Here is a 15567-nt window from a genome sequence, read left to right on the forward strand (position 1 = left end):
AAATTCCCCTCCCGCCGGGCGGCCTCAGCCTCGGGGCCGCGGCGGGCGCTCGGCTGTCGCGGCGCTCCGCCCCCTGCGCCTGGCTCCCGCACGCCGGACGGGCGCAGCCGGCGATCCCGGACGCGAGCGCTCAGGGGGTGGGAGGGTGTGAGCCGCAAAGCCCCGAGGAGGGCGGGAAGGAGGAGGAGGCCCGGGGGTGGTCAGGGGCACCGGGGGGCCCGCCGGCAGAGTCCCTCGGCCGCCGGACCGACGCGGGCTGCTCGTGCGGCCTCGGGTCTGGACGCTTGGAGCGGGCGGCGCGGCGAGCGGAGCCATGGCCTCGGGTGAGTGTCCGCGGCGCGGGTCCGAGCTTGCGGGGCGGCGGGGGGCGCGGGGGTCCCGGGGCGGACGCGCGCCCCTGCCCTGGGGTGGCCTCGGCCGGCACGTCGGCGGCCTCGGGAGGGCGGCGGGTTTGCGTGCGAAGTGCAAGCCCCGGGCGGTGACCCGAGCCGTTAGGATACGTCCCGGCGCCCTGATGGTTCAGGGTCAGAGCAGTTACCGGGAACCTCACGTCGGGAGGACCGAGAGGTCACGTATTGCAAAATGGATTTTTATTTGAATTGGTCAGGCTTTAGGTCTTCGAACAGGAGTGAAGACCTCAGGAGGGAGTGCTCTACCTTTTCTTCTATTTCTTCTTTTCTTTTTTTTTCTTTTCCTTTTTCTTTTTCTTTTCTATTCTCTTTTCCTTTTTCTTTCTTTTCTTCTCTTTTCTCTTTTCTTTTCTTTCTCTTCAATTTCATCAAGTGCCAGCCGATGATCGCTGATGTGCTGACAGTGGCACCGAGTGGCACCGAGTGGCTCTGTTAGGAGCCCCCCCCTCCCCCGGGGGTGCCCTACCCGGTCCTCAAGGTTGCTTCAACCGAGTGGATGATTTCCACTTTAAAGCGGGTACTTTTTTTTTTTTTTTTTTTAATTTCTTCGTTGGAAGGCAGGGGAGTGTTAGAATATCCGGGGTTTCGAATAGGAGTTAGCAATGAAAACTTTGCATCACTCAGGTAACAATTTATTTTCCGTTTATAGATAGATGCGTAGATCTCTTGCTTTGGGGGCAGGGGGAGTGGACGACGACGAGTTTACCCAGAAAAGACAGGTTGGAGGGCAGAGGAGGGAGCCTCCTGTTGTTGTTGTTGTTGTTGTTGTTATTATTATTATTATTATTATTATTATTATTATTATTATATGATATGCAGCCGGGGTTTAGATCTGCCTGTAACCTAAAGGGAAGTAAATCCAGCGGGCTCTGCTCGAGGTGGCCTTGGAGAGGATTCTGGCAAGGTTCATGGGGCGGTTTCGAGGCAGGGAGGCCTTAGAGTAGAGCTCAGCGCTGGGCCAGGAGGCTGAAGGCGGGGGGGGGGGGGGGGCTTGTTTATGCTCCCTCCGCGCCCTCCCAAGACCCTGGCTTAGTGACCCTCGGAGGCTGGTGTCTGGAGGAGAAGAGGAAGTAGAAAGCTTTTTTTTTTTTTTTTTTTAAAAAAAAAAAGAAGATTGAGAACAATGCCATTAGCTGCTGCTGCAGGCCGAAAAGGAAATTGGGGTGGTTCACATGACATTTGATTTCGGTTTGTCTGTGGTTTTTATGTGAGAATACAAGTTTAAAATATTTCAACTTTCTCTTTACCCACTTCAGTGACCCCAAACTTTCAGATAATTTTGTCAATTTATCATTTAAAAGCACGTTGAGATGAAGAGGGTGAAGAGGGCAAAGATGATCTGAGATATTTGGCTGATTTATTGGTTGACCGAGATTTTTTTTTTTTTTGTATGAGAGAGAGAACGGTGAGCATTATAAGTTTAAAAAAAAAAAAAAAAAGAAAGAAAGAAAAGAAAAGGTCTGACTGCTGGCAAAGTTAACCAAACTTCGTTAATATGTGGCACGAGTGTAATACTTGTGATTCTTTTAAAAGAACCATTTACATAGAGGGTAAGGTAAGAACCACCCCCACCCCGGCCCCCATCATTCAGCAATGTGATAAAATTTAAATTTGTTGAATGGCACTGTATTTTGTGCTATTGTGAGGACTGATTTCCTAAATTGAAGGGGAAAGAATTTAAAGGAATGAAAAGTCGTAGGATCATTATCTTGTTTTTTTCTTTCCTTTTCTGGAGTTGCATTAAAATGGGAGTATTTAATATGACAAGTTATTTAAATTGTAATTCAGTTGTATGAAAACTGCCAAAGAAATTTTAAAAAAGGAGTCTGGGTGTATTGTTTTTAATCACTTGTAAAGGCCTTAGAGAAAAAGACTCATCAGTAAATTATAAATTCTTTTCCTGTTTTGAAACAGTAGTTGAACCGAAAGAGTAATAGGAAAAAAACTTTGCTTAATTAGTTATCGTTGCCTAGCTTAGATTACTTGTAGTAAGGTAGTATTAAAATCTCAAAAAATATTTTTATTGATTACCAGGCACTTAAAACCATTTCTTCTTTTCTTACCGGATGTCATATGTAAATAGGTATGTGTAGCTGAATATGTTATCTGTAGAATGTAAAAGTTAACAGATCAGAGTCTCATTAGCAAAATTATTTAAGTATCATGAGTAACTGGAAATTTAATATATATGTGTGTATATATATCATATGTATGTAAGTATGATTCTAAATTTTGTTTAGGTAAATTATCAAATTAATTATTTAGAGTTTCACAGACCGGGGTCTATTAAGCTCTCTTTACTGCTTTTTTTTTTTTTAACACTTTGATTTCTGTCTTTTGACACAATTAATTAGAACAGGTATTGTTAACCAAAATGTTCCCTGTCTCATGTAGGGTATGGGTAGTCAGTCATTACTCTTTTATATTTATAATTCTGTATTGTTTAACGTAAGTAAAATTAGCTATTTTATGTCTGAATTAAAGCTCGTCCTTGTTCCAGTACAAAGTGCAAAGTGTTCTTAGGCACACATAGTTCTGTTTACTAATCAGTAGTACTGTCTTTGGTAAAATATGTTTTAAAATTTAGATAGTTGGTATTTATTCACAATTTTCTTTAGCATAGATCTGCTTTGTCATATAATAGGAAGTACATGAAGAAATTGTTTTTGTAAACCGCACTACTTGCAACTCTGTGGTGTGAATTTCAAGAGAACTTAAGTATTTCTCTTGAGTAAGAGGAAAAAAATCAGTGTAGGTATGATGGAGCTTAATCTTTACCGATAGAGTTGGAAGCAGGAATTGACAACTAAAGCAAATGACTGTTTTCAAGTAAAAGACGACACACTATAAACATGAGAGCTTTTTCTGAAATGCCGCACGTGAAAATGTAGGAGACAACAGCTACCTGTATAAAAGAATTAAAGTGAAAAAAAAAAAAAAAAAAAAAAGTGATATATGATGGGGTGAAGGGAATGAGTGAGTGAAATGGCTAGGGAGGAATCGTGATGAATCATTATTGGGATCATCTGGGGTGTGTGTAGTGTCTTTCCCAAATACACTGTTAGAGGCTCAGAATTTCCTTGTGTTCTGGCCTTGTCTCCTCCATGTTCTCTGCATATGATTGGGTCTGTAGGCACGTGACTCAAATACTTGCATGGGACATACTTACTCTAAAAAAATTTCTTTAATTCATTTTTGAATAGGCACCCTGTAATCTGGCAGTCTTAATCAGAACAGATGAGTTGATACTGTCATTTATTTTTAAGTTGGTTAAATACCTGAGTAATCTGGGACAGATTTTAAAATTATTTCTCTACTTTTTCATCCTGGAAGTTGAAATTTTTTTCAAGATTCCTTCTCCCCCCCACCAGAACGGAATGTCTAGCAGAATCTTCTGTTGTCAAACTCTTACATCTTTTATTTACCTTACGCTGTGTATATCAAATATTCATCTGAAAATTCCCTAACTTGGATTCTTAAGACTTATTTGAAAGTCAGCCTCAGATATTGGAATAAATGTGGACTTTAGCCCATAACAAACCTGGTTTTATTCTAGTTCTGCCACTCTGTGATTTAAAAATGGGAATAACTACCGCAGCATCTTGTTTTGAGGAACAACAGAGACAATTCATGCCGCTTAATGTTAGTTTTCTTATGTAGTGGAGCTGTTTGGAGCCTCAGACCCCTAGGAAACAGGAGCTACTAGAGATAGTTGGCACTCATTATTGTTTGGGTATCTAGACATTCTAGAATTCTGTGAAACCTTAAAAACTTATAATAGACAGATGCTAGACCAAAAAAAAAAACAAAAAACAAAAAACAGTCTTTCAAGAATATATGTGAATGTCCATTTACTTTTAAACAATTTGAAATGGTTTTCTGTATTTTTTAACTAGTGGAAAAGAATTTGACAGTGATGTTTGGAGACTGTATCTTTTCTTCTTTGTCCACTTAAATGATAGTAAACATTCTGAAAAGAAGGTAAATAAAAAATTTCTTAGTAGATAGGCTATATGTCCTTTTGCTTATTTGATATAACTTTCCCTTCATTTGACTTCTTTTGCACCTTCTGTGTTAGTCTTTTTTCTATCATGTGGGAATAGGCTTAAATTTTCATCGCCCCTTTTAATTAAATGCTATTCTATGTGAGAAAAGGTAACTCTAAACTTAATAATTAGGAAGAAATGGAAAAAGTGTGTTTAAGGTAAGGAAGCTTATCACCATGATTCAGTTGGGTTCCTAGGTTTGAGGAATGACAAATAGATATTATTTCTTCCCCAAAGTGAGTGAAGGTGATACTTAGAAAAGTGTATATTGTTAGCTCCGTTTGCTCCTTTTGCTCTCAATGTATTCTCCGGTACTTCTGAGAGAGAGATGGATTCTGCAGTGAGTTATTCTCAACTGTGGTGTTGACACTTTACTGTATTATCATTTGCTTGCCATATTGTAAGAAATGTTACTAATGATAATTAAAATAGTAATTTAGCAAAAATTTACCTTTAAAATAGACCAGTGTGATTGAAGGCTATCCCTATCTTCCTGCCTTTTTCCCTTGCTTGTATTTGGCTAAGCTTTTTAGAGTGGGAGAGAAAGAAGAGTTAAAGTCATCAGAATTAAAGAAAAAAAAAAAATCAGATTTCCTCTGGCTGGTTTGTCACCCAGGCCATACTTGTAATGAATTTTTGGATTGGTTTCTCTGGATATGTGCATTGTTTCTGCTTCTTTGTGTTTTAGGGTGATGGTTCTTAATTAGGAGTGTGTTAGAATTGCTTGGAAGGCTTTTTCAGAAATATGTCGGGGCTTTAAAGATTTCTGTATCTATTCAGCAGATCACAGGTGGGATCAGGGCATGTATGTTTTTTGAAAAAGCTTCCAGAGTGATTCTGGTATATACTCTCACTATGAACTCTGTTCCAGAGATTTCATTGGATCTAAATACTCATTATCTTCTTAAACTAAGTTGTATTTATTTTCGGTTATTTGCTGTAATCAGTTCTTGTGACTTTACCTCCAGCCGTTTTTATGCTTTTTTTAAAAAAAAATTTTTTTGATCCATTGGGATCCCAGCTATCATATTTGCTAATGTCATTCATAATTTCTTTTTCTTATAACTTTATAATTTTGAACTTTATCATCTATAAAAAGGTATAATAATTCCTGTTCTGTTTTTTGAAGATTAAAGTTGAGAGGATGTAAAAGTACTTTAAAGCAATGTTATAATTACTGTAATTAACTTTTTACTGAACAATTAATACTGGTTCCCAGTACTAGCCATAAGGTCTTAATTAATGTGTTTATTTCTGACAATTGAGGTTCCATTTTAAAATTTTATTTCAGTGTAATTTTTTAATCTTAAAAACTCAAATAGCTTTTTTTTTTTAAGTGCAAATAAAAACATAAATATATCTTGCAAACATTTTGGCTGTATTTGAAATGTTATTTTGATCTGTATTAGCATTTTACAATATTGTTAAAAATATATGGGTCAATCCCAGCTTGCATGGTATTGGTTAAAGAAAAAAGCACAGTAATCAACTTGCTTAGAACCACTTTGAAGAAATTTCAGTACTTTTCAAAACTGTAGAGATCTGAGATAATCTTAGTTAAGAGTACATACTTTCTCTACACTTCCCTGATTTACATTTTACCTTCCTCCACTCTGTACAAGACAAGTGTTCAGCACTCTTATCTTCAGGAAGATTGGCACTTTAAAACACAGTGCTGAGAGAGGAAGTAACTGGTACATTGTACTGATGCAGGATATAAATGATTTATAGCTGGGAAGTATTTTTAAATCATAAATACAGATAAATTAGACTATAAGTAGGTATGAAGATTGGAAAAGTGTAAAGCACTTTTTTTTTCTATAGTAGTGGACCCTAATAAGGAAAATCAGATTGATCATTAATACAATACTTTAATGCTTGTATAACTTACATAAACAAAAAGATTTTTAGATTTTCAGTTATTTACCCCCAAGACATTTACAGATATTTACTGCAAGGCACTGATGATAAGTCCTAATTCCTGCCTTCAAAGTAGTTTGAAAAGAAAACAAATAGCTTTTTAAAGAAGAAATGAAACAGTGAGTCTTCCCTAAATTATAGTGATTTGGAATAATTGACATAAACAAAATACTATGATAACTTAGAGGAGGGGGAGAGTATTTCCATTTGGGGGAATGTGAAACATTACAAGAAAATATCACTTGGTTGATAATGAGACTTTTTACCAGTAAAGAGCTGTACAATAGGAAGAATAGATTTCAAAGGTTTTTAAGTACTAGATGTTATATAGTAACTAATATTTGTCATTTTTATAACTTTACATCTTTAAAAATTGTTTTATCTTTCAGCTACTGCTTTTCTGTTCTCTTATCTATAGACCTTTTTCACAAACACTTTGTAGTTTAAGGAGGGATTGTGTAGCCAATGAAATATTTGAAAAATCACTATGAGCCTGCACTTTTATTCACTCTTCCCCCCAAAGTTAGCCACTTATCCTTAATGATGTAATTCTCTATCAACTTCCCACCAAGACTTTAAATAAGTAGTGGGCAGGGATTTATTTGACCTTTAGTTCAACCACATAAATCATTTATTACTTTAAAAATGCTGTTGAGTGTTTCAAACTATTGAGAAGAAAATTACTTTCTTTTAAATACGCCTGCAACGATATATAAGGATGTGAAATATTCGAATTCACACTGAAATGTGAATTTGAGTTATTCAAAATATACAAGGATATAAATATGTTATTTCGAAACACTCGTGCGCCTTACATATTTCAGTAAAATTGAATTAAGTATTGTGAACGTCATAAGGTGAAAGTCAGTTTTCCCTGACTCTCTGTCTTTTGTATAAACAAATAGGTAGTAAAATCAAACAGGAGTCTGAACCAAACAGAATAAAATTAAAGGTAGCAGTAACTTGACTCAGTAACCCAAAGTAGGAACTGTGGAGCCTCAGTGATTCTTTACTTGCTCCTAACCCTAATGTTCAGTCTGTCACCAGGAACTGCCAATTTTATTTAAATAATCCTTCATTCCTGTTATCACACTATATGTCAGACATGCCCTCATCATTGCCCACAGGACTGTATGTAACAGCCTCTAAAGCCATCATCATACTTCCTCCTTTCTTTTCCATCTGTCCACTGCCACTAGAATTCTTATTCTAAAATGTCAGTCTAATTGTATGATTCCCCTACGTGAAGCCATTCATTGACTCTTAGTCACTCATGGAATGAAATCCAGATCCCTAATGTACTCTGTACAGATTTGTAGATATGTACTCTGGCTTTGGGTTCTAAGGGGGAAGTGTACTCCACTTGCGCTGTGGCTTCTTTGGTCATTTAAACTCTCCCTCTTCTGTGCTGCCACATCTTTGGACGCACTGTTCCCTTTCCTTAGAATTCCCTCTTCTCTTCTGCATCTTTTTGCTTCATTGACTCTTTTTCCTTTGACACAGGCATACCTGACTCTTTTGCTCTATCATTTATGCACAATTTTGTTAGCATAAACAAAATTTTGTTCTGTTGGACTCTCCTGTATTCTAATAATTTATGTTGTGTGCCTGTAACATTCTTGAAAGTACCAGTTGTTGTTACACCTTCGTGGTATCGCTTTAAATTTTCAAGAAAGCATCTGAAATAATAATAGACAACATTTACTGAGTTCCTAATAGGCATGATACTTGATAAGAACTGAACACACACTACCTCGAATCCTCACAACAGCCCCTGTGAAGTAGGTGCTGTTATTATTATTCCCATTTTTTCGAATAGGAGACTTAGAAGGTAACATTTCCAGGCTCCTCATTATTAAGATATGGCTAAGTAGGACTCAAAAGTCCCCTTCCTCACACTGTACCAATAAGACCCATTGTGTTAGACTTTCTAAAGATTTGCTTGCATTCTAACACAGGATAAGTCTTTAGTCAAAGAAATGGATTATCTAATTGTGGGAATTTAGAAATCACTAAAGCAATGGAGGGAAATGGTGTTGTTGTTTTTTTTTTTTTAATGGGAGACATCTTCATACCCCTTAAAGACAGGTTGCCAAGTACGCTACTTGTAAGCACCCTTGAATGTCTTCCCTGAACTTGTCATTTCAACAGTATGGATAATAAGGGGTAAAGATGCATGTGCTTTAGACCACTTCATTGACATATAAATAATATATAATAAATTGCGCATGTTTAAAGTTTGCAATTTTATAACTTTTGACATATGAATGCAACCTTAAAATCATCATCACAATCAAGATAATTAACATATCCACCATCCCCTGAGTTTCCCCATCCATTCCACACCCCTGTTCTTAGGCAATCAGTGATCTGCTTTTTTTGATTATAGATTAGTTTACGTATTCTAGAGTTTTATATAAATGTGCTTACAAGATGTGCTCTTTTTGGAATAGCTTCTTTCAGTCAGCATAACTTTTTTTAAATTGGAGTATAGGGACACCTGGGTGGCTCAGCGGTTGGGCATCTGCCTTCAGCTCAGGGTGTGATCCTGGAATGCCTGGATCAAGTCCTATATCAGGCTCCCTGCATGGAGCCCGCTTCTCCCTCTGCCTATGTCTCTGCCTGTCTCTGTCTCTCATGAATAAATAAATAAAATCTTTTTTAAAAAAAGATTAAAAATAAATTGGAGTATAGTTGACACAATGTTACATTAATTTCAGGTGTATAACATATAGGATTCATCCATGTTGTATAGATCAGTTCATTCTAAAGTTGCATATTTGGAATTACATTTGTCATTAGAAAGTAAGTAATTTCTTTTCCTCTGTTGTGTCTTCTGCTTTAGTAAAGATTTAGATGGAACTGATTGAAAATTCTGTTGAGCTTAAAATGAAGACTTCTGGAACTTGTTTTGATGTACTATTTATCAATCCTTTAAGATTCCAGTGGAGATACAAAAAAAATATCCTTCTGCAAGGATTTAAATGCATTTTCATTTTCAATTAGCAATCTTTTAGTCCACTATTAAAAGTTTAATGTAAAATCAAGCAGATCAACTCACTTTTGGAGTAGGATATTGTACTTCTGAAGACTATCTTTTTGACCCTTTGGGGGGAATCTTGAGGGAAATCCTTTCACTTGGTCTGATGTAAGAAGTGCGTATCTCAGAACTTCACACTGGCATTAGCTATGGATATTAAATGATAAAGTGCTAACCAATAAATATGATTTGAGTGACTTGTGTTAACACTGTACAGGAGCTCAATATGAATGGGAGAAGAAGTGCCTTTACCACTCAATCTTGGGTAATTACATTTCAACCTTATTACTTAATATTGGGAGGGAAAATTTTTTAGTCTGCTATTTTGCAAAAAAAAGAAACAAAAAACAAAAATGCTATCCTAATCTCTTCCTCACCCTTTCTTAAATTTTCAGGTGGGTATAACCCATGTATAGAGATAATTGAACAGCCCAGGCAGAGGGGCATGCGTTTTAGATACAAGTGTGAAGGGCGATCAGCAGGGAGCATTCCAGGGGAGCACAGCACAGACAACAACCGAACATACCCATCTATCCAGGTAATAGACCGTTCTCCTGTTTGTATCTAACTCTTAATTGCTTAATATTTTATCTATAGCAATTACACTAAAGGTTCAGTTTCTTCAGTGTGCTGTCATTTCCACTTAAATATATACTGGCTTAAATATATACTGTCAAGGGATATTTATGGTATGACAGTGAATATAAGAGCATGGCATTCAGTGGCCCAACATCCAAGTATTTTCTCATGCTCCATGATAATATTTTGGTATAACATTTTAAAAGGAAAATAAGCAGAATCAAATGATATATGATCACTTGAAATTAGTGCAGAAAATAATATGCCAAAGAACTGTGAAGTAAATTCTTCCCTTCTGGTATTCTCTGGAAATTTTCATCCAAACTGCATTTGCTAGTCAGTTGGACTTTATTTATCTAGTGCTAACCATGTGATATAAATTGAACCCCATTTGGTAGGTCAGTTCTTAAAATGAGATCAATTTATGGATCATATATTTAATTTCCCCCTTTTTCAGATTATGAACTATTACGGAAAGGGAAAAGTGAGAATTACATTAGTAACAAAGAACGACCCATATAAACCTCATCCTCATGATTTAGTAGGAAAAGACTGCAGAGATGGCTACTATGAAGCAGAATTTGGACAAGAACGCAGACCCTTGTTGTAAGTACATAGTCACAGGCATCTTGAGGAATAAGATAAGCAGAGGATGCTCCCTTTCCTTTCATGTACATCTGTTATTTCTTAGCCAGATAAAGTAATTTCTCATTCTTCTATTTACTGTATTGTACACCTAAATTTGCTTACCATTCGCAGTAGAACTACCCTTTTATTCTTTATTAGTAGACACAGCTCATGGTGGTAGCAGGAATACTTATTTATTGCTACTAAAGGTAAACATAAACTTACTTTATGCTGTGATTTTTTTCTTAGTTTGAACAATCTGAAAAGTTTTCTTTCATATATTTTTACTTTGTCCTTTCATTAATAGTTAAAAATTACCAGATATGAGAAAACCAACTGGAAAACTAGAATTATTATTTAGAAAAAGACAGGTTATAAAGGTAACATAAGATGGTAGTTCTAAGATAAGAAAAATGATATAACACTTTGGTGTTGGTGAGGGTGCCAGAAGATGGGTCCATTCATCATGTTGCTGATAGTATAAATTAAATCCTTCTGGTAGGTGCTTTAAAAACTACATAGGAAAAGCCGGAAAAGTATGAATGTCTGTTGAACCAGCAATTCTACTTCTAGGAAATTATCTTCAGGAAACAATTAAGCATGTTCAGATATTCTGCTATAGTCATGTTCATTGCAGCTCTGTTTATAATGGCAAAATGTTAGAAGTGTTGAGGATAATAAACAAGGGATCAGTTAGATAAACTGGCACATCCGTGCAGTGTAGCCTTAAAAATAACATTGCAAATATCGCTTTGTGTAAAAAGGTAATCACACTATGTTGATAAATAGGTTTTAAAACAATATGTGATAAAAAAAAAATCTTAAAAAAATAGGTGTATACCTATGCTTGGTAGTATATACACTAAGGTATTAATAGTAGTTGTCTTTTGGTGGTTAAGACTGTGGGGTTTTATGTTTTTTTTAACTTGTGTTTATTCTATGATTCAGTTTTTATAATGAACATGTATTGCCTTTGGAAAAAACTGAACCTAATTACAACAAGGAAAATGTTAGTAGCCTTCTTATATATTAATAGTAACTATCTAGAAAAATACTTTAAAAATATTTTTCTTGCAATAGCAACACAAAACATAGATACCTAATAATACACGTATGGCAAGAAATATTTCCTATTCATATCATTTGACCTCCCAACACCATTTTACATCATAGACCATTCCTTTCTTGGATTTATGTGAGAACAGACTCTTGTGTTTTATTTCCTACTTCTTTAGCTATTCTTTCTCAATCTTAGTTACAGATAGTTAAGTTCTTAATTATGTTCAATAATGCCCTTTATGGTTGTCCTGCTTCTCTGCCCAGTCCAGGATCCTGTTAAGGATCACACACTGTATTTACTTGTTATGTTTTTTTAGTTGTCATGATTAATAAAGTCTCCTTTAATTTAGAATAGTTTTGCAGCCTTTTTTGGTCTTTCATGACCATTAACTTTTTTTTTTTTTTTGGTGACCATTAACATTTTTGAAGAGTCTGGGCTACCTGCTTGAAGATTATTGTTCAATGTGGATTAGTCTGAATGGTTGCTCATTTATATTGATGTTGCTATGAGTAACATGAGTAGTATTTTCATGTTAACATGAAACATTTTGGTTGAGAAGGCTACAGAGGTGGTATAATGTTATTCTTAAGATATCCCTCAGGAGACATGGGATATTAGTGTTTTCCATTGGTGGTATTAATTGACATTCTCTTGTAAAGAAAAACTTTTCCTTTTCCTTTTTTCCACTAAAAAATAAATACCACTGCAGACCCATGGAATCTTATATTCAGTGTACTGTAGTCTATTACTGGCATTATTATTTTGATGTTCAAATTGACCAATGCAAGCTCCTTCAGCCTGTTTCCTGTATCTTTTTGACATGTTTCCATCTTTCTTCGAGTACTTCTTTACTTTCTGACACAGCAAGATGTTCAAGGCTTACTTGTACTTTTCTTGCTCCAGCTTTGAAATCTGTTTTTTTCTGAGGAGCCCTGGTTCCTTTCAGGGGAGAATGGTATTTGGTCTGATTGTCTTTTTAACATATTCTCTTAAATACATCAAAAGCACCTCCAATAGAATATGCCCCAAATCCTGATTTTACCGTGATCATACTTCTTTCTTCTCAGTGGGTCTTCCACTGTGCCTTATCTCAGCTCCCAGACATGGGTATCATCCTTGATACTCCCCACGCAGGCACGCACATTGAATGCATTAACAGGCACCTCCTAAATAGTTCTTGAATCTCTGCACTTCTCTCGGTGATCTCTGTCATCACCACGCTACCTGTAGTGGATATGTATAGGCTGCCAGGATAGCCTCCTGACTGATCTTGCATCAACTCTTTTTGTACCTCTTCCCTCCAGATCTGCTCTCTACTTTATCCAAGATCTAATTTATTTATTAAAATAATAAATTTAAAAATTTATTCAAAGTGATCTTTTCAAATACAAATCTGATTGTCATATTCCCATTTAAAACATTTCAATGGCTTTATGTGGCTCTTGGAATAAGGGCAGTATTCCTTATTGGCCTATAAAGTCCTCAGGGTCTGCTTGTATTTCTAGCCTTCTGCTATCCTGTGCGCCCCTTGAACTCTCTGCTGCAGTCACAGAGACCTTCCTTTAGTTCACTGTGCTCACAGCACTCTTTTGTAAAAGCCTTTGCTTGTTCTGTTCCTTCTGCCCGAAATCTCTTTCCTCTCTTCTTCCCTTAGTTCATTTCTGTTTATATTAAGTACCACTTCGCACAGTAAGCCTCTCTGTCCTTCCCGAATGGATCAGCTCTCTCCCATCACAGGCTCCCATGACATAATGTATATATCTCCTTTATAAAACTTGTCATGGTTTCAGTTTAGCATTTTTTTGCCTGTGATTATTTAATAGTGATCAAATTGCCTCACTAGACCAGAGGTCATGACGCAAACCTTCTCTGTAAAGAGCCAGATAGTAAATATTGTAGGCTTTGCAGGCCATGTGGTCTCTGTTGCATCTGCTTAATTCTGTTGTAGCACAAAAGCACGCACAGACAATATATAAACATATCAGCCTGCGTTCCAAAAAATTTTTGTTTAAAAAAATAGATGGTGGGCTGGGTATGGTCCATGGGTGATAGTTTGTGAACCCCTGTGTAAGCTCCACAAGGGGAGGGATCGTATGTCTCTGTTACTTTCTAGAGTCTTTGGTACAGAGTAGGAATCCCAAAACTTGTTCAATAACTGTGAATCAATGAATGAATGAATGATTGATTCAGAGAATCTTTATGATCCTTGGTTTCCTCATGGCAGAGTTTCAAAAATCCTTACCACTTCTCATATTCTGTGAATAGCAGTCAAATACCATTTTTCAGATGAAACAAAATTAAGTAGTATATAAATATATTAAACAATTCTTTAAATTTTTTTGTCAAAGAAAAGGTAAGAGCCAAGCTATGAACCCTTCAAAGAAGCAGAGTATTTTTGAGGAAGAGGATTATGGTTTCAGGGTTTTGAGAAAGGATTATGAATTCAAGATCTATTTTTTAATTATTGGAGACAGAGGAAGGAAATGTCAAAGATGGTTTAGGTGCTAACAAAATCACAAATGTGGTGAAGGTGAAGAGCATAGACAGAAGGCACCATGAGTGTGGAGAGGAGCAAACAAGGCAGGCAGCCTCCTGGAGCAAAGGGCCATGTGAAGCTTGAACAGATAGTAATGTTATTATAACCAAGTTTTGCTTCCTTATTCACACCCACCCAACTTTAATGATGTCATGGTTTTTCCATGTGGGAACAAGTATGACTGGTGGTGGTAGGGGAGTTCCCCCCACCATCATCTGTGCTACTAATATGCAAATTAGTGATATTTGTAGCTATTGAGAAGTTTTCCATAAATGACACTTTGAAACTTTTGTTAAATATTATTGTTCATATTAAATATCTTTCTAATTTAAAAGAAAACATGTCAGTGCTTTCTTATGAATGATTATTATAACTTCATGTACTATCACATAAAACACTCCTTTGCTACTGGTAGTGAAGTCAGGGCTCAGAAATCAAATGTCTGTGGAATGAATCAGGTATAGGAGGACTAGCAGGCCCCGTAGCGAATTGGAGATCCCAGCATAAATGCGGTTATGGGTGCTCGGCTCCAACGAGGTGTTCCTGTGGAAGGCTACTGTTGCCAGCCTGTTAGAACGTTCAGGAGAACCCGGAATTCTAGATGTTTATGTCCAGTTACTGGATTCTTAAATTTAGTAGCGTTTGCATGCTTGTTTTTTTTTAATACAGGCAACATTTATGGGCTCAGAAAAATATACCTGTGGGCGTCTTTTTACACTTTTTTGTTTGGGAAGTCAGTTTTAGCTTTTGGTATCACTCTCCTGTTACTTTTCATCTATTTTGGTGTATTTGACATAGGTATAGGATGTACATTTGACTTTGGCAGTATTTGCTAAAACTTCATTTATGTGTCTTTGTGTTTAACTGTAATGCAATTTGAAAGTTCTGTTTTTCCTTCTAGTTTTCAAAATTTGGGTATTCGTTGTGTAAAGAAAAAAGAAGTAAAAGAAGCTATTATTTCAAGAATAAGAGCAGGAATCAATCCTTTCAATGGTAAGTATGTTTGATAGAATTATTTCTATTATTTGAATATTGACCTATTTGTGCAAGTGAATTGTTTGTGTCTTGAACCTGTGCTTTAAAAGCTATATTAAGTTTTGTTGCTGGATACCTGTATCTGAGGAATGAAGATTTAAAAGCTTTCATAGGGTTGGGGAAAAAAATTACCTGACAGACAAGGCTTTCTATCTGTGGAGAGTGCTGTTGTTTTCTATAAGAAAATCTTGTCACAAATGTTCTGATTTCTTTTAGAATGTAGCCTTCCATTTGCCACTCCAGCAGACAGTATACATTACCTTTTCTGAACGTTGAACTGGCACTGTGGTTATTTAAATCAAGGGCATACTCAA

At 36.5% G+C, this 15567-nt stretch overlaps 1 protein-coding gene across 2 annotated transcripts in view; it reads left to right on the forward strand.

Annotated features, from left to right (window-relative positions):
- Window positions 1-206: 206 nt before the first annotated feature.
- REL (REL proto-oncogene, NF-kB subunit) overlaps window positions 207-15567 on the forward strand; it is a 39853-nt gene continuing 24492 nt past the window's right edge. For both annotated transcript variants that reach the window (XM_072743119.1, XM_072743120.1), the window contains exons 1-4: window positions 207-323; window positions 9812-9954; window positions 10453-10601; window positions 15120-15211. In XM_072743119.1, coding sequence (XP_072599220.1) covers window positions 314-323; window positions 9812-9954; window positions 10453-10601; window positions 15120-15211 — 394 coding nt within the window. In that variant the 5' untranslated portion in view covers window positions 207-313. The remainder of the gene's footprint in view (window positions 324-9811; window positions 9955-10452; window positions 10602-15119; window positions 15212-15567) is intronic.

The sequence above is a fragment of the Vulpes vulpes genome, chromosome 16 (genome assembly GCF_048418805.1).
Source record: "Vulpes vulpes isolate BD-2025 chromosome 16, VulVul3, whole genome shotgun sequence".
Classification (NCBI taxonomy): domain Eukaryota; kingdom Metazoa; phylum Chordata; class Mammalia; order Carnivora; family Canidae; genus Vulpes; species Vulpes vulpes.